The 27,038-nt window shown below is 38.4% G+C and overlaps 1 protein-coding gene across 1 annotated transcript; it reads left to right on the top strand.

Moving 5' to 3' along the window:
* The first annotated feature begins 4,564 nt into the window (after positions 1-4,564).
* Positions 4,565-10,027, top strand: cbln4 (cerebellin 4 precursor). Its single transcript, XM_023392941.2, has 3 exons — positions 4,565-5,248; positions 6,533-6,649; positions 7,644-10,027. Exons 1-3 carry the CDS (start codon positions 4,982-4,984, stop codon positions 7,839-7,841), a joined length of 582 nt encoding a protein of 193 aa, XP_023248709.1. The 5' UTR covers positions 4,565-4,981; the 3' UTR covers positions 7,842-10,027.
* Positions 10,028-27,038: the final 17,011 nt, after the last annotated feature.

The raw sequence follows: 27,038 nt of genomic DNA, 5'->3' as shown, positions 1-27,038 counted from the left end.
AGGCAGGGGAATTGGGAGAGGGAAGCCAGGCAGAGAGAGTCCAGAGAGCTGAGCTGATCCAGTGCGGTTTCCAGGCAGAGCAGGAGGAAAGAAGTCTGACTGAGGAATGCTGCAGGCAGTCAGAAACAAAAAAGCGCAAAAGCTAAAAAAACAAAAAGGGTAGGCCGACACTAACTAAATATGATATGGCAGTGCGGTGGAGTTGAAGCCCAGTATTTAAAGTAGAGAAGATTGGAGATGATTAGTAGCTTGCCATGTGACACCTGTGCACCTGATCCCACTTCTGTAATCAGAGCACAACACAGACGGAGAGAGGGAGAGAAGCTCCTAGCAAGGAGAGGGGGCAGAGGGTGTGACAGTCTGGCCGCCAGATAAAGCAGTTCATTGCTACTGCTACAAATATGTCGCTGCTTTCCCCCAATTCCAGTCTTTATGCTAAGATACTGCCTGCTGGATCTACAGTAGCTTTATATGTTTACTTTACATGAGCGCTGTATTGATCTTCTCATGTAACTCTCAGCAAGAAAGTGAATACGCATATTTCCCAGAATGTATAACTATTCCTTTAAATAATGTACTGGTAAGTATTGGCAACAAAAAATTAGTGACCCACATCCGGCCCCATAACAATACGGAGGCTAAATAATACGTTCTCAGAACACATTTAGTTTTTGTGATAATGATTGAACATTCAGGACTGAACTGAGTAACTAAGTAGGGAACTCTCTTTCTTTTAAATTCTTCCTTTCGCTAACAAGCTTATCCATTTTGATTCTCAATTTCCATCCCGAAATTTTAGCACACAATCAGATTAAGATAGGAAATAAGTATAAGAAGTGGTCCGGCCGGCAACAACAACTTCCTATCATTGGCTTACCACAGTGATAGGCAATACAAGAAAAAGAGTTTTTCAACTTTTTTAGTGTTTTTAAAGATCATATCATTTTAAAAATGTTAAAACATTATATATATATATATATATATATATATATATATATATATATATATATACATATATTGAAATGAAAAGTGACAATTAACTATAGCTGTCAGATGATATTTCATTCTGAAATCTGGTGCAATAGAAGCAGAAAGTAGCATGAAATGGAAATACTGTTTGCACTGAAGTACATTGTTGACATAATATATACTTGAGCAAATGTTCTCGTCCACCACTGACTTTGTATTGAAGCTTGACCATACACAGCACATTCACCCTCTCTTTGTTGACACTTTTTATCTGTGACAACAAGAAAAGGTTTTCAAGTGACACATTGAAAATTGAGGAAAACCACACAATTGCTTTCTTCACAAGATGACACACAGGGTTTGTATTTCCAGGATCTTTTTTTCTTTTATCTCTTTAAATTAATCTGTAAGTGTTAAATTTCCACGGAGGTGTGTTTTTGGCACATGGCATGCCATCACCTCTCAGCTCTGAAAACTCTTATTGCCATGGAAACATATTGACATGCACGACATTAGGCACCAAACTGTTTGTTAGAGCTGGGCGATGACACAAATCTCACAAAATGGCTGCTATTCAGGTTGGTGTGATGATATCCTCAGATTGTCTTCTGTTTACAGATGGATTGATCCCCAACAACAACAACAACATGGTGTCTGACAAGCGAAGTCAGAATTTTACTGCTGTGTTCGAGAATTGGCAGATAGATAGATAGATAGATAGATAGATAGATATCTTTCTTTTGTATTTTAAAATCCTGTTGAACTGTGCAAAATGTAATCAGCTCAGGTTTTTTTTTCCTGACACACACATATTGGCAGTCACTCTGACTACAAAAAATGGCACTGACATAACTAATATCCAGTTTTTTTTTTTCCATGCACACAACACCACCTGAAATCTGTTGTTGACAAGCTGTACTCAATAGCCTGCTCTCAGTATGTCCTTTTTTTTTTAAACATTCATATGTGAAGCACTTCGGAGCACATTGTGTATTGGCACAGGTCAGTTTGTGTGTGGTTGAGGTCCATTTGGTCACTGGCTGTTTCACATTGTTTTTTAGCACTTAACACGATGTAATCTAATGATTTGTTGTTGTTCGGCCACAAAGATCAAAAAGCTGCAGTCATGAGCACAGATTTAATGAGAAAAGAAAATGAAACCCGAACAACAAATGTGCTGGATTCAGGATTCAGGCTTATTTTAGTTTAACGGCACAGACCACACTTTACAAAGTCTATCTATGTATCCATCTATCCATCTGCCCATTCAGCACTTATAAGCACCATGCATATTTTTGCATTGTATATTCGCTGTAACACTTTCGAGTGTATACCACTTCATTGTACAGTTTTCCTTAAAGGTCCCATTTTGTAGAGGGTGATATTTCCATGTAGATTCTATATTAATACTGTGAAAGTATCAAAGCCTCAGTCCACAGAGAAATGCACACAGCCTGTATTCAGAAACTGAGCCTTAAAACCAGCCGTCAGGACTTCCTGTAACTTTGTGATGTCACAACAAAGCAGCCACCTCCGTCAGCCATTCCCCAGGCCCCGCCCGCCTGGACCCACCATCCAACCTTGCAGAATTTGGTTTCTCTGAAATCTGCTATATTTTTATGCTATCACTCAGAAAACAGTCAGCCAATCAGAAGAAAGGATCAGAGCCTCTCTTCTGATCATCGGCTCACCGACCTGTTGTTGCTAGAGCTCCACAGACAAGCCTGCGAGAGGAGATGTAAAACTACACTGAGATGGTTTTTTGGTTCTTAAAACCACAAATATATCTCCTTATCGATATCAACACTTCAAATAAAACACTGGAGAAGTGTAAAATATGGGACCTTTAAAATTGCTTGACATTTAACTTGTTTTTCTCACTATTCTTTTAGCAAAGCTGTAAAAGCATGTCAGATAAGCTTTCTCTAAACCTTCTGCATGATTACATGACAAATAAACCTTTGAATCCTTTAATTAATAGTTTTCTCACACACTAATATAAGATTGTTAAGTGTTCAGTCATGTATATGTCAACTATTATAACTCATCCTACGATTTATGAATTATTTATCTATTTATACATATTTCACTCTCCATGACAGCTGAGCAAAGTCCTTTTGCTGATGCAGATATGAGATTTGACTGATGGTCTGAGAAGAAATATTATGCACAAGCTAGTCTTCTTTTTTTTTTCAAACCATTTGTGAGATCATGAACGAATCTTCAAGCTCAATGAGTTTTGATCACATTAAGAAAGAGTCTAGAAACCACCTGCGAATAACTTCTACATAAACAACTGATTAATGCTTTATAATGCGTCTAACATCTGTGTGTATTGTGTATGTGTGTTATTGGGAGGCTTTGTAGCTAATGACATAGTTCTTTCAAAGGTTTGTTATTTCCTAATATTTTTGTAACAGTTTATTCAAAACAGTTTGTGGCATCAGTTGTGAGAAAAATAGTTGTAGTTCATTTCATTTTATTCTTTTTCATTTTAATTACATTGATTCAATGAGTTATGCAATTACGGGTCTGTTTGAACTTAAGTAAATCCATCAATGGTTGATTGATGGATTGACTGTAGACAAACCTATCCATCCATCCATCCATCCATTAAACTGGGTTAAAAGCTGATGGAGCCAGACAATGTATGAGTCTGTAAGTCAGAGAAAGGACATAAAAATTGATCTGCAGTTTTATGGGAGCCTGTAGTGACACAAGGCCAGAGGTGATGTGCTCACATCTCTAATCTCTTGTCAATATTCTTGTAGGACACTTTGGGCGACGTGTTGAAAGGATAGACCAGTGAATCTTACAGTGGTTGATGAATTCATGAACCCATCATCCAATTATGACAATAACAGAGTGAAACTGCCACATTGGGGAATTTAAAGCTGAGATTAATGAACCTGATGTGAAGGTCGCTTCAACTAGGTGAGAAAAGTCTACACCATCTGGTTTTAATGAGACAAGCTGCAGACACATGAAGTTTTACTTCAGGTAAAGTGAAGACAGAAACGCAGAGACGTCACCAAGACAAGCATTTATAGAGTAGAGGTCCCCATCACTGACTTCTGTGGAACACCACTGCGCCGTGGAACTGCAAGTCAAACCTGGAGGATTTTTCAGCCCACCTGTGCACTGAGATTATGATGAGTCACTGCATCACTGCGAAACCTACAGCCACAGTGGACACAGGGAGCTCTTACAAAAAAAAAAAAGAGTCAAACTCTTGCTTGAGGGCAGATTCAGTTCTGTACTTAAAGATTACAGAATCACTCAAAACCGGAAATGAATAGAAATGTGTTTGGGGATAATTATTTCGTGGATTTGCTCCTGAATCTCAGAGATGGAAAGTCAGAGCCATCAGATTATATCCGGTGTGTCCTCTGATAGTCATATAATTACGACCAATTAATGAATGTACACTTTGGTTGGAGGCTATTTTATAGAGAATTAGAGGAATATAATCTTTAAGCAAATTACAAGGGGACAGTTAATTATAACTTTTGCCACGTGCGTGCGTAAAGTGGATGGCTGGGCGCGCACACATGCAGCACATCACTGCGGAGAACATCTGCTGTCAGACGCGTTTTTCGGAGTGGGAGTGAGGGCTATGGACGATTCATCGACTGATTCGCCTCTCAGATTGGACCAGTCTCCCCTAAAACATTTCACATGGTGTACTTTTGTCTCATCCTCGAGCTTTAAAATAAAGTCTGCCTGAAAATGAGACGCATAGACAACAGTCAGTGATCTCTCTCACTCCGTGGACTTCAAAATAAGGTTTATACTTAATAAGGATTCGTTAGTTTTTTTTTTGTTAATGTCTAACTCGGATATGGCACATCTAAGGATCCAATAAGAGAATCCAACAGCGTCAGACACGTCTGCGGCGGGAGAGACCAGTGGAGGGGACTCGGAAACTTGTGTGGTGCAGGAGACGGTCTCTCTTTTTCGAATCGGCGCTGGCACAGCTGTCAGAGCGAGAGAGAGAGAGAGAGAGAGCGCCATGGTGAACTCCCTCATACTGATGCTCGGCTGGACTGTGATCTTTGAGATGGCGAGTGGTCAGAATGACACGGAACCGATCGTCCTGGAGGGTAAATGCCTCGTGGTGTGCGACTCGAACCCGACCACGGACTGGAAGGCTTCGTCCTCTCCGCTAGGCATCTCAGTGCGCGCCGCCAACTCCAAGGTGGCTTTCTCTGCAGTCCGGAGCAACAACCATGAGCCCTCGGAGATGAGCAACAAAACAAGAATAATCTACTTCGATCAGGTTAAGATCATTTTATTGAACAGTACAAATGTTAAAAAGTGGTTAAGTTTGCCTTTTATAACACTTTTTCTGTATTTCCCTGTCTGTCAAAACCTTATACTTTGTCTTGGTCAATTTCAGTCCTTTGATTTCTAATAAATCTTCCACCTTTAGCTCAGTTCTGAGATGTAATGCAAAACATTAAAGTGTCATGGCAGTTTTAAGAGTTTAGTTTGAGTCTGGCAGCAGTTGGCATGAGGATACTATAGCCTACAAGTGCACATAATCACATGCAGGCAGGTTGGAAAGTGACTGGATTATGTCTGAGGGCAGGCTTCCCGCAGAGCCTGCACGAACCTATCAGTTGTGCCTCAAAGCTATACCCCCACCATGCGCACGCGCACGTACACGCGCACACTCAATCACCATAACATAATACACCCGAACAAATCAAGCAACAGCACAAACAACAAGGATTTGATTAGTCACCCAGCGGTGGGCCGCGCGTAAAGGTGTTTGTAACAATATCACTCAACTGATCCTCTGCCCTCTCATTTAAATTACATAACGTGATGTTTTTGGTGTCATAACGCACTGCAAGTAATCTGATTGGTGTGGATCATGTGCATGCTGTTGCTATGAAAGCAACATTTGTCAAAGGTTCTGGCTGAGCCTGCAGGGGTGTCTTGAACAGGTGGGACTGGTGTGTTTGAGACTCTGCAGGTACTGACAGCAGCTTCTCCTGCCTCCATCAATCATGACCAAAAGGAGTTCATTTTCTGTATCAGTGTAAATACTGTAGGCCTCATGAGACAGCGTTAAGTACTACGCTGTATATTCTGACTTACATACAGAGTGCATCATTTAAGTAACAGTAAGAATATGTGCTTTTTTAAAAGTCTATGATATGCATTAGGTTACTCCGCATGTGCCACTTAAAGAAGCAGGATGAATAAAGCTTCTGATTTTTTCAAGCTTGATTCTTTTCAGGGTAAAGTCTGGGAAAATCCCTCTTTTGTCTATAAAATCTAACAACAAGATTCATTTCTCATCAAATTTCTTTGATCAAACATCATATTGTTTTCTCGTGAAGTAGAATAGTTAAATGTTGTGTTTTAATCCATTCAGACAAAAGGTTGAATTAAATGTCTTTTGAATTGTGTCGCATTCAGTTTGTGTCTGAACAAGGGGGAAGCCTGGTAGTCACTACAGTCAATCCTGTGCGACTTTAAATTAAAACCTTTGTTGAGGTGCTGACTATATAAACACCTTTGTCACAGTGTCTTTTTTGTCTTCCTCTCATAGGTTCTTGTGAATATAGGAAACTACTTCACATTTGAATCAGTATTTTTGTCCCCGAGAAAAGGAATCTACAGTTTTAACTTCCATGTCATTAAAGTGTACCAGAGTCAAACCATACAGGTATCATTTCTGTTTACTTCACACAGCTACAGTACAATGGATTGAGTTGGAAAAATGTTTCATTGTTGGGACTGGGGGCGGGGGGGGCGACTATCTCTCTAAGCAAATCATTGTTTTATCTGGACCCTCCCTTTAAGTTTAGTATTATTAGTATTGACACCATTAATAACTAAAAGAGATAAAGCATAGACAATGTAAAATTGAACCATGATTTGTAAATGTAATACTAATTATAATAAGGTTTTTTGTTTTTTATTTTTGTATTTGATCATTTTGTTAAAGTTATTTGCAAATTAAAAAAAAGTTAGTGACATATTCTCACTTTGCACATACTTTTCAAAACCTCTTAAAAAGAATGTAAAAAATTGCTAATCGCAAAATTTTTTAATTGGTTTATTCATTTTTATGTATAATTTTTTTCATCTTATTTTCTTGTATTTTGGGGTATTGGCTATTTTGTTCTATTTCATACTTTTATTTGCTGTATTTCATTTAAATGTAGTGCTGAAGTGCTTTAATTTTGTTACAATTTAATTTAGTTTTTTTGCACAATTAACAAGGCACTCACACAAAAACATTATAATGCATTATAGAAAAAATGATTATGCTATTGAGATTTATAAAAACCCCAAAGGGCTCATAAAGACAGCTCACCAAAAGAAAAACCAATCACATCTAAAACTGAACTGAAATTTATCAGCAGCACAACACAGAAAAAAAACAATATTTCGAAAAATCAATATATGTGCCAGCAATAACAAAAACACAAATTACACCAAATAATTTCTAAACTTTAATTCAAAGTTTGTATTAGCATATTGTAAAAGTATTTTAAACGACTATCCTTATTATTATTATCATTTTCATTATTATTAATATGTTTATTTTTGTACGTATTTGCTGTTGTTGTTAAGTAAACTATGCATAAGCAGATCTTCTATTACTATTCCTTTTCCATTACGGTTGCTTATTGTTAATTTTTTGGATTGTCCAGGTGAACCTGATGTTGAATGGGAAACCAGTGATCTCTGCCTTTGCGGGTGACAAAGATGTGACTCGCGAGGCGGCCACCAATGGAGTTCTGCTTTATCTAGAAAAGGAGGACAAAGTCTATCTAAAGCTGGAGAAGGGAAACCTAGTCGGTGGATGGCAGTACTCAACGTTTTCTGGCTTTCTCGTGTTCCCTCTGTAAGAAAAGAAGATTGTAAGCTTACTGACTTCTTCATAATGTGTTGTCACTGTATAATCAAAACATTACTGCTGCATCGGTCGGATCTTGACAAATGGTTGAATTATGATAAATGGAAATGGATAACATCAGAGAGAGGAAATAAGACTTTGGGAAATCGTTTGCATTCTCTGAAGTGCTGAGTCCCTGTCCAGATGAAAGAGACTTGAAATGTTCCTTATCCCGCTCTATGTTCCTGTCACTCAAGCAGCCTCAGAGAGGAACACTAAAACATCCCAAAAGTACTCTTCAAACTTTGACCTGTTGGAATATGTTTAGCATACTGATTTTTTTCATGACAACTGTTGCATTCTAGTACATCTGCCTCTTGGGTGTAAATTCTATATGCCTGTGTTATTTGTGTGACTTGTCATCACCAAAGTTTTAACATTGCTTAGTATTGGGGGGTATTTCTTTTTCTTTGGAGCTACTTGTCCCAAGTCAAACAAGAGGGATGATGGGTCACTGATAACCTAGATCCATGTTTATGGAGGATGACTTGATTTAACTAATTAATTTGAATTTGAGGGGGATTCATGACAAGAATCAATGACAAGAGTGATTAATGACAAGAGGCACTGATGGATTACTGAATGGGCCCATGAGGCACAGGCCCAGGGCCCCAACAGATCAGGGGGCCCCCTAGGCTTCACCTCCAAAATGTTGCTGAAAGAGATGCAAAATTACCACAAAGAGAAAGAGAATGACCACAAATAAAAACAACTACAAATAGATGCAAGACAACTACCATGAGACATCAAATAACTACAGCTGCAAAACAACTACAAATAGACACCAAACAATTAAAAATAGATGCAGGACAGCTGCAAAGAGACACATAATGACCACAAAAAGAGACACCAAACAATCACAAAGAGACATCAAATAACTACGAAACTGCAAAAGAACTAAAATGATACATAAAATAACTATAAAATAATGCCAAACAACCACAAAGAGACACTAAATGACTATAAACAAATGCAAAACAACTAAAAAGAGACATAAACTGACTAACAGAAGAATAATGCCAAATAACCACAAAGATATAAGATGACACACAAAATAACCTCAAGGAGCTGCTAAATAACTACAGAGAGACACCAAGACGCCAAACAACCACAGAGAGACACAAAATTTGACCTTGTTGCCATTTTGAGTTTCTTTCAATATGGGGGACTTGCTCCTATTTAGGGACTTGTGGGGCCTTTAACATGTCCATGCCCAGGGGCCCATAGTGTCTCACCGTGTCTGATCATTTAGACTCACTACTGATACTAGTGTTATGCTTTTGATGAATTCTAGTGGTCAGTTTATCTTACCTGTCCACCTTGTCTCTTTGATGTTACATTTATATTCCACCATTTTGTTTTGCCACATGCATATTAAGGGAAATGTAATTCTTTCTTTGCTCGTAGTGATGAACCCACAGCTATGCAGTTTCACTTTTTTTTTATGGCCTGCTACTGTCACCGTCACTGCTCTCATCAGCACCAAACAGCACAATGTTACTGACGAGCTGGTGAACATAGTGGAGCAAGAGTTGGTGGAGACCAAAAACAGCGCTATAAAAGAAGAGTGAATAATACATTTAACATCCATCAGGTGGCCAGAAGCAAAAATCCAAATGAATGCTGATGCTGCTCCGTACCTGCTGGGTGTGTAAATAGGCAACTGTTTGCTAACAAGTTCACCACGTCATCTTAAAAGGTGAAAATATATGTTAGTGTTGTGTTTACAGCGCGTTTCTGCTGCCTCCAAGTGACCAGAAAAAAAATCAGTGATTCCAGGTATGAGGTTAGGGAAAGATCATCATCATTTTTGGTTACATGTTAATAAAGTAAATAATTTTTCAAGTCACTGTTGCCTTTTTCAATATTCAACAAATACCATAATCTTTCCCTGACATTGTGCCTATAAATACAACTATAAAAATGTTAATAATGCTTGACCTGCTACAGTACAAGTGGATATTTTATTGCAAGAGTGGATATTATGGGGAAAACAAATAAAATATGTTGTTATTGAACAATTTACAGTTTGTTCAGGCGCCATTACATTTCTCTTAAAACGTTATCTTCTGCTGAAAATGTGTGGTATATAAATGTAATTTCAACCTGTGTATTTATAATAAATCTTGCACAAGTCAACTCATGGTTTATGGATCTTAATAAAGTTTAATGGCCATCAGAGAATGTTAACTGGTTAAGAGGCTGATAATAAACCTATTCCTGTCACAGTTGGTGAGCATATATAGCTTTCACTGGGCAGCCTGGGATAAATGATGAATGAATAAATTGTTTAATTGTTGCTCTTGAGCTCGGTGTGCGCTCTTACAGTATGTGATGGCTGTCCCCTTCATGTCTACAGCAGAGTTACTGCTGGCCTTACTGCAGTATGTGCTGCTGGTGCAGTGTGCAGCTACACTTTTTAAAAATCAACCCAGAAGCTTGCAGAGGCTTGTTTCTTTTGGAGCTTATTTTAAATGATCATTTCAACCTGAAATAATAATACGCACCCCTATCACGTTCCTCTCTGATGTGTTTTGGGTGTTCACTTTAACTGGTCAGATTTATGTTGCTAAGTGTTGTTTGCTGTCTGCTTAGATTTTTTATTTATTTATTTATTTTTTGGTCAGTGATTGATAAGTTGCCCTTGGCATCACTGTCAATTTTCATGACCATGAAAGCCTCTGAGAGAAGTGATTTTTCAGCTTTTGGATGTGAATAAAGACGTAAAGGTAGAAATGAAATCACTGTGCAGCTCAATCAGCCTCCTGAATGTTTACAGCTATGGATGTGTCACACTTCATACCAACAGCTGCACAAGGAAACAAGGTTGAAAACTGAACACTGATGTTAATATTGCAGCTCTGTTAAAACAAGACTGACGGTCTTTATTAAATCAACAATTTAATGCAATTTTTTATGACACTATGTGCATTTCTTTTGCTAAACTGAAATAGTCATAATAGTGAAATAGTGTTTGTTTTTTGGGTCTACATTACCTTACATTTGTCTCTGCTCACATTAGTAGTTAATGATAGGTCTATTATTATTTAATTTAGTATTTAAATGATGCAAATGGTAATCTATGGGTTTAAAATGTTTTAATGTGAACATTAAATGTCCCAATTAATTAATGTATTGGAGAATTCTGACTTAAATAAAATATAAAAATTTTAATTTTTGAAAAGGGTATTTCAGTTGTCATTGGCTAGTCAGCAAAATTCCCTTTTCAGTTGGCCAATCAGAGGTCCTGTTTTTTCTTTTAGATGGACTTATTTCGTTTTTAGGATAGCACACAAGCTAACTGAATTTCTTTCATTTACAAAACACAAAAGAATATGACAAGAACACCCGTTAGTAAATAAAGCAACAGAAATTATTGTAAATTATTTTCAATATGAATTAACGTATTCATCATTCATTAATGACCATTTAAAAAAACTTTTTCCATAAGTGGTTGGTTAAGTCAATAAATTGTTATTCTAATACACTAATAAACAGTGAAATAACTTTCCTTTATATCACACTCCAGCCCCCAAGTGCTGGTATGTGATATATAAACATGATGTTTAAAATAATTTCATTTTTTTGAAGCTGGCCATATGGTATGTGCAGTATATACTTTATAACATGTATTTATTGTAGCACACAACATATAGGGAATTCTGCATTGTGAATAAATATGTGTCAAACCCATATTTTCGGCAGTATCAAGTCAGTTTAGTTTTCAGTTTTAAAGTTAAAACAGAGTCAGTATCGTCAGTCATATTTGCTGCTATTTCGAAAAGAGTTTCTTCTGGTCATATGAAGTTTCAGAACTGTAATGTGTTGGTCTGTCTTGTATGCTTCTTTTTTGAATGCTGCTATTCACATTGGCACATGCTATTTATAGTTTGACCAAGGTCGATTGTTTTGCCCTGTTTTCTCTCTGTATTGTTCAGTCCCAGTTTACTGCAAATAGGACACTGACTAACCTTTTCTCAGCTTCCTGTAGAAATATGTCACATAAAAAAACAAGTGCCAGGAGGTGATGGAATGTATTTTCTTTGACTGAAATGATTATAAACAAAAAACAGAGTTTTAAATCATCTTATGAACATGCTTCAAAAGTTCCAAATTATTACTTCTATTATTTTTAGAGTTACATCTTGACTTAAACTTATAATATGATTTAATTTAATTGGAATATTTTCAATTTTGGATGTTAAAGTAATGATGAATAATAATAAATAGAAAAGAAACTGTAAAACCATAAAAACCCGGATTTTTCAGTCAAATCTACCTGGCACCTGGTACCTTTCACTTGATTATTGTGATTATTGATTATTGAAACATGTCAAATGGCTCCCAAAGTATCAAGAATTACACTTTATTCAAGTCTTAAAACAAGTTTGTTTATATTTGCATATCTGTCTAAGATTTTCATTAGCATTTATTGTCTCATATGTTCAAAAAAATTTTAAAAATTTACACATTTTTTGCAGGAACTACTTTTCAGCCTTTGTATACATCTATATCTAAATATCATATAATCTTTCTTTTTTGATTTTGGTTCTTTGATTTCTGTCTCTTTGCAAATCAACCACTGCTCAGTAGAGGTGGGGCTAAAGTGGGTACTCAAGCTCATCCACTGTGGAAACTGTTGTGGAAACTCTAACTATGTACTTTCATTATATTCTCACCAGAGAGACCTGATTTTATCATCAGGCCTTTAATATGAGCCTAAAGTTGTTGGTTTTTTTCCTTGGGCAGTTTTTCCTTATTTATTTTTGGGAGAGATGCTCAGAGTAGTATTTCAAATGCACAGAATGGTGTAAATATAAAATGAACACTATATGTTTACAATTGTATGTTGTGATTGCCACATGATGCGGATGTTGACCCATTTGACTTACTTGAAAGTACGATGAGTATGGCGATAACTTTCAAAGGAAATCATCAAAAGCAGACTTTGGGCATTGATGACGCACAAAAAAAAAAAAAACACAAGATCAGAACCCATGAGGGAAGTTCTAAGGAAGCAAGCTGAACTGATGGTGTATAACACAGCTGGTTGCATTCATTCAATTGTATCACTACAATTTGGAAATCATATTATCATATCATATATCAATCACTACTTACAAAATAAAATAAATCTATAATTATACAATAACATGGCTCTAGCTCAGTGTTTTGGCATGTATCTGCCTTAAAATACTTGCCCACCACTCATGGATATGTGCAGGATATACTGTGATGCTACAATTCCATGAATACCAAACATTTGGAATAAAAAAAAAAATGTGACTGTGTCATTATTAATTACCAATAATCAATGAACACAGGTTTCAAAATGCCTTTTTTTTTCTACCATGTTGCATTTCTTTGGAATTAAAGCAGCAGTAAATGGGTTGAAACTGGTTTTGTGAAGTCATATTATGTCTTGAAAAAGCAATAATACCCTTTGTTAATGAATCTGATCCTAAAATCATTTGCGGGGGGGGGGGGCTATCTGCCACTGCAGCTTGATTTGTTTCGGGGTGTGTTTAGGCTGTCAGACAGACTGTTTACGAGATAAGAACCATCCTGCAAGAAAGTCATTTTAAGTAAACTGCATATCTCTCAAATTTATATGAACTTCATTAGACGGCAAACAGAAGGTTATCGGGGGAACTTTTACACTCTGTGATTTTTGGGTCATGTAGCTGTGGGACAAAACTCTACTGCAGAAAAGGAGGATTTAAGCTACATGAGTTCCCATTGTCCTCAAAGCTATATGATGGCAGGTGCGCTGGGTGGAATTTCAAACTTAATTCTGACCTTTCTGCTGGCATTTCAGAGGACAACAGCGAATTGTGATTGAATATATTGTCTCTAAACAGTGTAGCACTTCACGCAGATTGTTGCCAGCACTTGGTTTGAGATATGCAGAGCACCGTTCACTTTGATTGCATCCAGTGGGACACATAACCCCCTGAACTGAATTATAACTCAGTAATCCAAGTAAAACAAAACACCAGCCTTCTCTAAACAGAACAAAACATTCATCCCAGACGTGGTGAAAGGTATTCACAAGACCCATACTTAAAAAAAAAAACACATTATTTTGCATGTGCTGTGTTACATTATGGATTTGCACTGCTTTTTCAACAATCTTGCCAAGTGGATACTGCATACTGTATTAGTACCATGCAACTCTGCTCTCATAGCTACACAACACCAAAAAAATCATGTAAATCTAAAACATTCAGTCAGCTGCAGGGAAATATATGTATTTAAACAGCAACTAAGTAAAAGGTGCAGACATTTCAAAGCTCTTTTTGTACTTTACATTTCATTACATGTTTTTCTTTACACGAAAATAACAATCATGAGCTGAAATTGTTCAATCTAAGCACCTAGGTGCAAATAGGATGTTTGGGTAGCTTACTTACTACCTACAGGAGCTGAGCATCACCTCCACAAGCAAGCAGCTTGCCATTAGCTAACGGCATTATTTTGAGGGCTTACAGGTTATATAGAGGACTGGAACATCCACCCTGTGGAAGTAAAGATACTTTTATTTCAGAGTTTGTAACAACACGGACACTGTTGTGCACTTTATTTAGTTTGGGAAAGTTTACACTCCAGCAACTCCAGCCACACTTGTGTTAGTCTGCTTGTATGCTTCTGTAAGGTGGTCAAATAGCTTTGGAAACCCCTCAATCCCACACCTTTCAATGTCAGAACTGGGGGGAGAGACTGTGTCTGACAATCTCTGTAACTGTCCGAAACTGAAAATCCAATATTCACATGCTTCACTCCAGCTATGTGGAAGTGAGAAAGAAGTTTCTCTCTCCAACTCTCTTTTAGTGTCTATACACAACTATTTCTGGTACAACCATTCACGTGTACGTCCCCATATTTAACAATTAACATTAAAAACTGGGAGTTGGAGAATGACAGCGTTAGTTTACACTAGCTGGGGTTTTCAAGATGGCAGCTTGAAGGACGGTCTTGTTCAGGAGAGCTGGTGTGCCAATTTACTGATTCATACATTTTACCCAACACTCTACAAACTTTCATAACTTCATAGCCTACAATGAGCCTTAACAACTACTTTTTGAGGCAGGCTGACAACATGCCATGCAGGAAACACCCACTCTCCAAAGTCTCGGACGAGCCGAGCCAACAAACCTCTGGAGTTAACACCGGAGCTAGTGCCGTTAGCTCACTTGAACCAGTAGTTTGTGAGGCAATTCATGAAATTACAGCTAACATCTCTAAAGTTATTGAGGACAAGCTGGGCGCACTATCACAGCTTGTGCACCCTGAACAACTCAACAGTGGGAGAAGGAAAAACATTTGCATTATCGTACTCCCTGAGGGCATTGAAGGCAATGATCCAACGCTGCTTTTTGAGACCTGGCTCCCAAAAACTGCCGCCTGAATTTGGAGGGAGCACACCGCTCGCTGGCCCCAGAGTCCACCTTCACCCGGAGACCACGATCTGTGCTGGTGAGATTCTATAACTACCAGCATAAACAGCATGTGATGAATGCTCAAAAGCTCAAAATGCATTGTTTCAAAAATAACTGCCAGTTCAGACTAGTAAATCTGCCACTGTTATGACTGTAACCTGTAAACTGTGCTGTACTGGAAAGCTTGACAGGCGTATGAAATGTAACGGCCGCGGTGTTAAGCAATTAGTCAATTAGCATATTCTTGATGCCACAGAAATTCTAACACCTTTATTAAAAATGACCCCAACTGACCGTCATCCTTTTTTTCCCCCACTTTCATAAGACACACATTTCTTTTTGGCTTCACACTGCGTGAGACAGTAGCCTTGACATGTGTTTATTGTTCCTATGTGAACATCGTGGCAGTTGTTCTCGCTTCAGGTTACATCTTCAAACACAGCGACTGAATCCAAAAATGACAATGACAGTGGTGTTTTTTTAAAAAAGTGTTAATTCCTCATAATCCTCTCCTTTGTATGACTGGAGGCAGCAGTCAGGTGTTGAATAAGTAAACAACTCTGCAGATAAGACGTGCTACGTGCTTCAGGTAGCAACAGATGAAGATGACAGTCGAGTTGGGTCTAAATTTTTCCATTCACTCCGTTTTTTGTTGCTACACAGGGGGGGGCGGACACTTAAGCAATATATTTTACAGTAGAGGACAACAGCAACAATGCCTGTACAGTTGAATATAAAAGCTCTGCCATAAACAACTACTTCTGTGAAGCTTATAATGCTTTTTGTTGACACTGCGCAAGAGAGAAGTTGATCCAGCTTTATTGTGTACACAATAACAGCTCTGCTCTCAGAATTACTCACCTATCTGTCTGGCTAACTGCTTGTCTTAAAGAAAAACATTTTGAACACACCCAGACAAGAAATGGCCTGTTTTCAAATAAATAACTGACAGCCAGTCCTTCAAGCATTCATTGATAGAGAAGGTCCCAGGCTAATTATGAGATCTGAAGCCCTTGATTCCCTCCTCAGTGGAGTAAAGAAGTTCTGCTACGCAGCCGTTGTTATGGCATCAACCTGTACGACACCTGACTCGAGAGTGGATGCTTCGTTACTCAAGAGACATAAAACACAACGTGACACAAAAGGACGAAACAGCAGAGGATAATCACAGTTTTCACCTCAGTAACTCTTGACCTTCAATGCTGCACCAAAGTGCTCCCAAGATGTTTTCCTTTAATAGCAGTGTAGCTGTAGTGATAATGATGCATTTAAAGAACATTTATTATAACAACATTTTAATTTAAATAGTTTGTCCTCCTGAGTAAGAGTATTGAAGATGGGTCAGATTTAAAAGCTATCATAAATATTTTTACACTAGAAAATTGCAGTTTTTGAGTAAATTGCAGTGGGACACCTGGCCTGTGCATTGTCTACTGACACTTGTACTGTTGAACCTAAAGAAAATGATTACCCGACTCTGCGTGTCCCCACAGCTTTATGGAACATTTCAACATCTTTCAGCTTATTGTTTCGGTTTGACAATCTGCAGCTGTATTGATTCACTCTTGCTGCTCTCATCAGCACCGTTTCCAGCATCAGCAGGAAGTTGTTTTCAATGAAATGGTCAAAAAACCCACTGTACTTTGCCAGACGGCAGACAGACAGTTATCAATTTGCTGGCGAACATGGTGGAACATTTAGAAGCTAAAGAGCCAGATATTTTCCCTCAGAGTTGAGGGCAAAACTAGAGCAAAAACGAGAGTTAACATTGGACTTAATTTGAAAGGTGGTTGGAAACACAACTCGCCAAATCTCCTATTTGTGTAAATAGGCAACTGTTTGCAAACAAGCCCTGTGACAGTGTCAAAAACATTGACACCGTGTAGTAGGGGTGGGCGATTTGAATTTATATGGTGGACGACCTTACTTTAATTTTCAACGTTCAATCGCTGCTAACCAGACCATTGTTAATTGTTTAACAGCTAGCCCGCTAACTGCAGCTGGCGCCGGCAGTCCTTGTTGTGCTCTGCGGCCTTCGAGTTTGATGTAGTGGCACATGTACCAGTTCTCCGCTGGAGCAGAACAAGAACTACCGTCACCAAATGCAGTCCAAGTTGATGGAGTTACAGTACGTCCATGGGACGAGGACGAAGTGGGACAAGCCGGGGCTAGCTGGTTAGCAGCGACTGAACTTTCTAATTAAAACACCTACATAATATATGTATAATAATAATATAATAATTCTGTTATAAATAAGTAACAGCACTGTCCAAATGAGTACTCCATATGAATTAAGCAAGAAGTGTGATTGGTTGCGATACAATTCGTAAACAGAAGACAGCATTGAGGGCGGGCAGACAAACATCCAAAAGAACCGCCAAAGTGACAGAATCACAAATCACAACCTCCAGTAGGACTTTCAGGAATGCAGGGGTTCGTGAGTTGGGCCTTGAGTTTAAGTGACGGTGGCTTTATGTCCCGGCAACTATATGCACAACTAATCACATGAGTTCAAGTGAATCTGTGGGGATACTCATGATTTCCACAATAAACACACTATAAACTGGAACTTCAGTGGTAGTAAAAAAGTGAATTTTCTGTTAAGCACACAATGTCCATGTCCAACGAACATATATTCTTATTCAATCTTTGATCAGGTTGAAAGCACATTTCACTTGCATCTCCACAGCTGCTGAGTAGGTAGAGTAATCTTAAAGTCTTCTCACAACAGACTTTTTAACTGAATTATTTGTTCAAACTACAAACAACATCATATTTCAAGCTGTCACCCATTTTATTTGGCATCTTCTTTGGTCCCTGCTATCTTCAAATCTGGTATTTTCTGTCAAAACCTGAATTTAATGTTCAATGTTTCATTTTCCAGACAACTCTAATCAGCTCTGCTAAACTTGGTCTTTAATACTGCTGCATTATATATCAGCCAGATCAAAGTGTTGGTCATTAAATAATAACATGTTTTTCTTCACAGGAATCCAGAAAAGATTTTCATGAAAGCATGTATCTTCACTTCAACTAAGTTCCAAACAATTTCATCAGCATCAAACAGGACTGCAATGAAATTTGTACTTTCACGCCGTGCACATAGGCAGAATATGTGAGTACTGTATGCAAATAAGCTTGGAACAGAATTGCTGATTTGTTGGGCTTAAGGAATGCAAAACCACGTTTGCATGCAGTGCAGTTCTTCGGAGCACCTCTGTGCCTGCAACATGCCTCATTCTGATTTCTGAATAGTAAATGAAAAGCTCATTTGGTGAGGCTCAGAGGCTGGGTTTAGGGTCAGGGGGGCTGCTCTGGGTAACTCAAAGTCACTCTATATGATGAGATTTCAGTTGGTTCATTACTCACATTGCTACCTTTGTAATTCAGGCAGCTGTCAGTATCCAGAGGGACTGGAGTGCTGCAGAGAGGAAGCTAGATATTTTTGGCAAAGCATTTCTCAGGAAGAGAAAAGCAAGAATAGAAGAGGTAAATCAAAATATGTCCATCAATCCCCAGTGGCGTTTATAGAATGGTATTATTTGTGTCTGCAGAAGTGTGGATGTAAATAGTACAATTTACCTGGTCAGTGATCACAGCATATGCAGAACATACAGTATATTGGATTGCCCTCCAGTGTTTTATTGTGTTTCAGAGAGGTGTACAAATATATAATTTACACAGGAGACATGCTGCATGTGTCTCAGATCCACTACATCAAAAATGGAAAGAAAAAACAAACAAAAAAACAAATAGAAAAGCATTAAACATTAAAACTCATACACCTACATCTATTGATTGGAAATTTTATACTTTAAATTAATCTAAATTCAAGGCTGTATACTACGCTGGCACACAGTTAGGCATATGAAAATAGTGTGGGAGTGGAGCAGTCACAGAGGCTTTTCCCCAAAGAATAAATCCATATTCTATGTTGAATTATTACATTTCACACCTGAGAAATAAACCTATAGGTTATTTTGACATTCCATTTCTAAAACCTCTTTTGTGATGTGATTTAATAGATAGAGCAGGTAATTTCATATTAAAAACATGAGGAGAATTTGCAGGAAAAACTAGCCCAATCATCTTCCTCTCCACTCTTCCTCAATGTCTTGATGATATTAACCACAAATGACATGCCCACCTCTCAGGATATTGTACTTTTCCCCTGAATGCATTTGTGAGTGAGACGAGCTGCATAATGTAAGGAAAAAGAGCAGCACGTTAATGGCAATTCGGAACGGGTTGATGAAGATGAATTGCCATTGTCTTGTCATCTGCTGTGAAACTCAGAAGCAAGGAAGAGCGAGATGGGTTGAGGTGGGGCGGGGTGGTTGTGGTGGTGGAGGGGGTACTTACTGGCATGGCAGCTCAAGAATGACTCAAATCAAAAGTGCATTAGTGGTTTTGATGGACAATAAGCATGTAAGCTGTGAAGAGAAATGAACATATAAAGCATCTCCCAGTCAGAGAAGACTGACGAATATGCGCACAGTCTGAAGATGGAAATATGAGCAAATAGCAATACCATCGACCAATCAGCCAGTGACCTTTCAGACTTTCCTGAAACTAGGATGCAGCCGAGTAGAAGCAGAGTTTGATGTGTATTCTCAAATAGCTTGTAATAACTTTATAAACACATACAGCCAGATGGAAGTCTAACAACTGATTCCTGCTTTTCTTCTTGTACATATGGTAAACAGACTGCAGTAAGGCTATATAACGTTTCACTAGTCTTATCGACCACTCAAAAGGCTTTACCATAGAAGCTTCATACACCCATTCACAAACAGCGCTTTTTTACAGTGGCCCTGAGAGCTCTACTCACTTCAACCCCAAATTGCCTCCGATGTGTCATCCGGTGTGTTAATGTGCATGCATGGTAGAAAAGTGCTATATGTGTAGGAAAAATTACAATGGCCCTGAGAGCTCAATGCACTGCAACTTAAGAAAACATGCAAGTCAACAAAACACAAGCAAATTCAGAAAACGTCTTAATCAATTTGACAACACATGTGCTGCAAATATTCACAACACAACTTAAGCGTTTCCAGGGGGGACACTAAAAAGTGATGAACCCAGCTGGGACTTCTTGTTCAGTATCTTGTGACTTTTGAAGTTAAAAGCACTGAACAAGACTGGACACGCTTTCGTTCAGTATCTTGCCCAAGGACACTTGCGGACTGAGGGAGCCGGGGGATCAAACCACTGACGTTCTGATTAGCGGACATCCCGCTCATCATAGCTGACAAGCAATAATTAGACATATTTAAAGTTAAAAAGCTTTTATTCAATGTGAATGGCAGTGCAGAAATCAGTGATGAAGGGAGGTGCAAAGAAACAGTGTGGAAGATGTCAGACTGATGGGTGGAATGGCCAAGAGGAGACAGGATTTCACCTCTGGTAACACACCTGCAATTATCACTTGTGTTTAACAGTAACCATTATATTTCCTGACCTTAACCAAGTGTCTTTGTTACATCTCCCTAACCTACTTTCAGATATTGTAGATAATGAGTATTTAAAAAAGCTTGGAATTGTATGTAAAAAAAAAAAAAAAATGTCGTCATCCAAATAAATAAAAAATGGACACTTTCCCATTTATTTGAATTGGAAAGTGTGTCCAAACTTTTGATTGGTACTGTATTTCATGTGCTCAGGGTAGAAAGCTTATTTTCTTTATTTCTTTATTACATTGTAAACTCCGGCATTGCGTGTCAGTGATTTGTTTGTTGTTAAACGTAATCTGTGGTTTTGCAGAATTGTTCAGTACTGATGTTCTTGTCTGGCAATATGTATGATGATATTGTAGTTTCAATGGTTTGATTTAATTACACTTTCTTTTTATGTCTTAATGTGGTAATAATTTACTTAATACCACTCCACAACATTTGAAATCAATCAATCAACTTTTTAGTCTTACATGGGCATGAAAACACACCATCCAGACTTCTAACTGTGACTCATTTATTTAGCTGATGTTGCTATGGAACTTGACAGACATCAAAGTCATCTGTACCAAATTCACCGATTCCTTTACAGGCTGAATAATCATCTTTGCCTTGAAGAGATCACTCACAAAACAGAGAGCTCTTTAAGTCTACCTCATTTACATGTAGCTGCAGCCAAATGGGTTTCACTTATTTTAGTGATGTTACACAGCACCTGTGTGAGAGTCAGATAGGTCAGCGTGATTTGTGATGTTTTTAATTATATGATTTTAGAATATTAAAACAATATCTGAAATCTTTGCTTCAATGTGCAAAAGTCTAAATTAAGGGATGGTATTCTTTGGACCTGCATAACACTACTCCTCTCATGTGCTTTGCAATTACTAATGCTTGTGTGCGAGGGCTCAAAGTGCCTCTTAATCACTCTGAAAACTAGAGAAAAATGTTTCAAAAGCAGTCATATGTGGATTGCTGTAACATTTCTCAAATCCAACAATTAATTATTTTTCCCCATGAAGAATTCAATCAAGAAAAGGAACTGAAGTTTTGTTCATGTGATTTGATATTTACCAAGAGAACAGAGCTTTTGTTTGTCAAACCATCTGATTCGCCTCATCATGTGCATTCATATCTACTTTGAATAGAGAAATCACGTTGTTTTGTAGCTTTAGTTGTTAATGTTGACTTATTTGTCAGTCTAAATCTCAATGCCTCATTAACGAGAATCGTGTTCAGTTTGAAAGACGCTCAGTGTCCCGTCGAAACAGCTCTGCTTCGTAAAGCTTTATTTGAAGTCCAGTGTTGATGCGCACACAGATCACAGAGTGTCTCTTGAGTGTTTTCTGAACTCTACACACACTGAGCCAATTTTAAACCTAAATCTAGGTGCAATATTAAAGTTGAACTGAAATGTGAATTATCATTTTTATGGAAAGAAAAATAAACTACTGCTGGGATTTTACATATTTTTTCATTTCTCAAACCAGGACTAAATAATTTTAGGATGCATTTGTAGAAATAGCATTTAAGCAGACAGACATCTGAGAGCCAGCGTCACTGTGCAAGATGTTAACTTCTGTTAATAATGTCATAGTCCTACAAACGTTTCCCCTTTTTCAACAATCTCACCTAGTGTTGGTCATGTCCTCTTTAAGCTGTTTGGGAGAACTGTCATTGTGCTAAGTTTGTATTCAATTGTAAAGTGGAGGCTAGCAAGCTATGCTAATTAACTTCCATTCTGTTCCTAAACCTATCCAAGTGGATGCTAGTTAGCCCTGCTTGCTTGCTTGCTCATAAATAACAGACTTACCTGGCTTAACATGGAAATGTGATGTGAAATTTATGAGAAATGCAATTCTAAATGTCAATGTTGTGCACAAGCTAAATGTTCGCCGTTCATTGAACAGAGAACTGATCATCAGCTACATCTGCAACAAATTTAACAACGACACATGGAGCTGAAGCATCCGACCAGGCTTTCGAAATATCTGCGAGTGAATGGTGATCACAAGAAATCATTAAGAAAGGGTAAGACTATGAGTGAACAGCCAAAAAGTTCCTCCACCTAAGTCTAAATCACACCATATACACATAAAACAAATACTCATTGGTTTTTCTTGGCTTTTAATATGAATCTCTGTCTGGGATTATATAGTCGTATACAGTAATGTAGCAATGATTGGGGGCTGGGGATGGGTGGGCAGGAGGAGGTTCTATTGAAAAGGAATAGCTCAGAGCAGCTCTAGACGTAGAAATGAATGTGAACTAGTTTAGTTTTTAATCTGTGTGAACTGAACTTTGAGCCAGCTCTTATGGACAAAACTGAAAAAGAGGGCTTCAAATTTAAATGGGATACTGTATAAGCCACTTAATAAATTCATTGTTAAAAGAACATGATTATAATGATGAGACCGTTGTACAATGGTCTCCAGTGAAGTTGAATAAATCAGAGTCCATGCCTTTTGATCACCTTTATGCCGGGGGTCATTAATCTTTATGGTAAGTAAAGAATCACTTCACCACAGGCGACCACTTACAGCACACATTTTCCCATTGGTGCTCATTCTCAATTAGTCAGAAACATCTGCCTCCAAAGGACTTTTTTTCCTGTGGTGCTCACCGCTCATATTTTCTAATGGGAGCTAAAAAATCAGTCCCTAGCACAGTAACATTCAGCCTAATTATACTGCACCTCCTGTTGAGTTAAAACGTATCAGAATCTGCATTTACGTTTCACCATATCTCACTATACTGTGGATTTTTCTTGCTAAGTGTTCAACAAAAGATAAATGTAAATGAGAATGTGAATAATTACAAGAACAGACTTCCTTTTTATTTAGCTGTTTCTGTAAACCCTTATTGAGATGGGCATGTCACAACTATTTAATCCCTGAACCGGGAGTATTAATTCATCATGCCGAAGGCTTTCCCTCATGAATACCTCCTTTCATTCATGACAGCGTCTCAATCTGAAACACCCTTGGGATGACTATCTTAAGTTGTCGCCTGGGCAACTCTTAAAATAGGTTGATGTCCATTTGGAATTTGGTAAAGGAGTTTGCACTGTCTTTCTCTCACCTGCTTAGGGTTAGAGCAACCTTGCTGCTGGCGCACCATGCACTGAATTACAAGCGCTAGTAAACAGATTCTGTGTTTAATCGAGAATTAAATTTAATGGTCCACAGCACCTTATCTCTCACAGTGCAGGGAAACAGCACAAGAAAACATAGCACCCACTATCTTTCTATCTGCACACCAAGAGCAGCAGGTTAGCTTAGCAAGAAGGGAGCACTATCATCTTGGAAATCTGGGTTCAGACTCCATTATTAACAATCATCCTTCCCTGCTGAAGTGTCCTTCAGCAGCACGCTGCATCCTTAACTCCTTCCCTGTAGAGTGGGCAACCAAAAAGAGAACCTCTCTGCTGGGACCAATAACATATTGTCAGATCATTATTATTATAAACTGCAATCCAATTGGGATTTGACTTGTACAATACAAAATATAATGTCAGAAACACTTGGATAGCTTCAGTCTAAAGGCTAGTGGCTCTGCTTTCACTGACAAAGCTGCAGCATTTCATTATTATCAATAGATAATAAAAGAAGCCTTTAGGGTTGTTTCCATATGTATGGGACTGGGATTGTGTGTAGCTAATATTCAATAATTGTGCTCTTGGAAAGATATCTTAAATTTTGCAATAAAAGAGAAACATTGGCTTATATAAATAAAAGAATAAAGCATGATATACCAAGATAACAAAAAGGTTGGAAACTGACAGAAGAAACTCCTCAAGGTCTGGCTCACTGGTGAGAGCAGAGCACTGTGCATGCAGGTCGGGTATGACACTGAACGCTGTTATTTACTGTGCTGCTGAGAGTTCATTTCCCTGTGTCGCTCCACAGAGATATTTATGAGACTAGATAAAAGCGTGTGTCGGTTTCACTCTGTGCCACAATGATTCTTCATGTATTTCCATTGTCACTGCATAACTGAAACACTGATCGAGATCAATTCAAACAGCTGGAATGCCTCAGTTCTTTTATCCAGCTGAATGAGATTGTGATGGCGTATGTCCTAAATTTCTTTTTACCCCAACATGGACATTCAAAGCCTTTTCACAGCAATAAAGTTTCTCTGATTGAGATTCCATGGTGACATGAGAAACCTAAAGATGTGAAATATCTCAACATCTGCTGGATGTTACAGCTGTGAAATTTTGTACAGACATCCATCTGGCATATAACCTGCAAAACAGGTGATGAAGTCAAATGAACTCAGCTGAACTTTGTGTTTATCACTAAATGTTAGCATGCTAACATAATACGCTGAACATGGTAAACATTATACATGCTACGTCAGTAATAGTTTGGGTTATTTGATGGGGTTGCATGAGGTACTTCTAGATTTGGATTAGCGCCCTTGCAGTTTGGAGAAGTAACCACGAGCACAGTCACAGAAGCAGAGTGATGTGCTGCTGTGGGCGGGGCCAGCTGCAAAAACATATTTTAGCCAGTTTTAAAAAATGCCTCTCAACCATTGATTGTATTCCTCTGCACAAGTGCACCTACAGCGCACTGTATTACGCCGCATATCAGCTGTTTGAGTTGGACAGAGGTAAGCATAGGTGCACTTGCTCTCAAACTTTATCACATCAAGGACCCCTAAACTGACATAACTTAGACCATAGACCCCCCATCAGATTTTTGCTTTTAGATGTTTTATTACAGAAAGTGTTTCAAACCCATGACAAAAATACTCATTCATTCTGTCAGTATGTTACTTATAGATGCAAGTGAAAATAAATTACTCCCTTTTTTGCTGCGAACCCCCAGGAACCCCCTCAAGGACCTCACTTTGAGAACCACTGCTCTAAACCACCCCACCTCAAATAACCCAAACTACCACTTAAAGTACAGCCTCACCGAGCTGCAGGCCTTAATTCTTGTTAATAGTTGACAAATAGTTTGAGGCTTTTATGCAGCAAAGCTTTAGTGACATGGTGAACTCTTGAGATTATACTTGAGATATATTTCTATTATGTTCTTACTAAATCATTAAAAGCTAAACATTCTGATCAGCCTAATCCTGATCAAAATACTACAGAAGAACAAGATATGAAATACAATGCAGTTCAGCAAAGTTTTGCCAGTTCATGATCTGTAGTACAGAACATCAGCCAGACACGCAGATTGGGGCAAATTTAAGATGCAAGCATGGTCAGGACATCGTGGTTTGCGTGCTTGACCCTGAGGAGGTAATGTGACTGATGATGCCCCTCAGACGCTGGTTATTTTGGTCTCATCAGCTTTTTCCATAGTCATGAATCAGATGATGTGATGAGAATAAGAGCACAGGGACCCTGCCGTGTGGGGGTTACAAAAAGCTGCAAGAGTGGGGAAACTTTCCGGCAACTTGGCAGGAATCACAAACAATGTCCAGCAACAATTAAGTCTCCTGAGGAGGGAGCAGGAAGATGTGCTTATTCAGAGGGTCTCAGCTAGGACTCTGCTGCCAGACCCGGAGAGATCCGAAGCAGACTGCTCAGTCTCTGTGCAGCACACAGAATTAGTAAATATCCATCTGTCTATCCTACTCTGTAGCTGGTGTCTAAGCTGCCGGGATACAGTGTGTTGTCTTTGAGTAATAATCATGTGTTTTCACTTCGCAGCGTTGGTGGAGACAGCCTCGAGGTGTAACTTGGTCAAATTTAGTGATATTGGTGTGGCGGTTCGGCTGTACAGTGGGGAAGTGCCACTAAATGAAGGATGAAGGTTTGTCTAGAAGTCTGTGTGTGTGTGTGTGAGATACAGTGGTGACAGTGAGCCTGTGCGTGGGTGGACGGATGGGTGGGCTTTCACAGAGTTGAAGAGGAAGACTTATTGCTGCGATTTGAAGACACTGTCTCCACCATCCAGGACTGCTTCACTTGCAGACTCCAGTGTTACATTCCTAAATATCATCGTATTTATTTGTCTGTGTGTGTTCGTTCGTTGTGTGAGTTTACAGCCTAGTTACTAAAAACACCTTTTTGTTATTGTCATTCAACAATTATGGTGCAGCAGGAAACATCCAGCTGAGTGCTTCAAACTACAAAATAACTACAAAGCAAAGAGGGTATCAATGAAACATGAACGAGTGTGATTCATATGCTAATGCCTGACAAGAATAATAATTAAGACCTTGGTGTGATTGTGTCATTTCATTGTCTTACAAGTATTTTTATTTGCTTATAGCCCTCTAAGTGGGGTTGGTAAT

The sequence above is a fragment of the Seriola lalandi genome, unplaced genomic scaffold (assembly GCF_002814215.2).
Source record: "Seriola lalandi dorsalis isolate HSWRI2012SDOR001 ecotype SW California unplaced genomic scaffold, Sedor1 jcf7180002054927, whole genome shotgun sequence".
Taxonomy (NCBI): Eukaryota; Metazoa; Chordata; class Actinopteri; order Carangiformes; family Carangidae; genus Seriola; species Seriola lalandi.
This window is presented reverse-complemented; position numbering and strand designations above follow the sequence as displayed.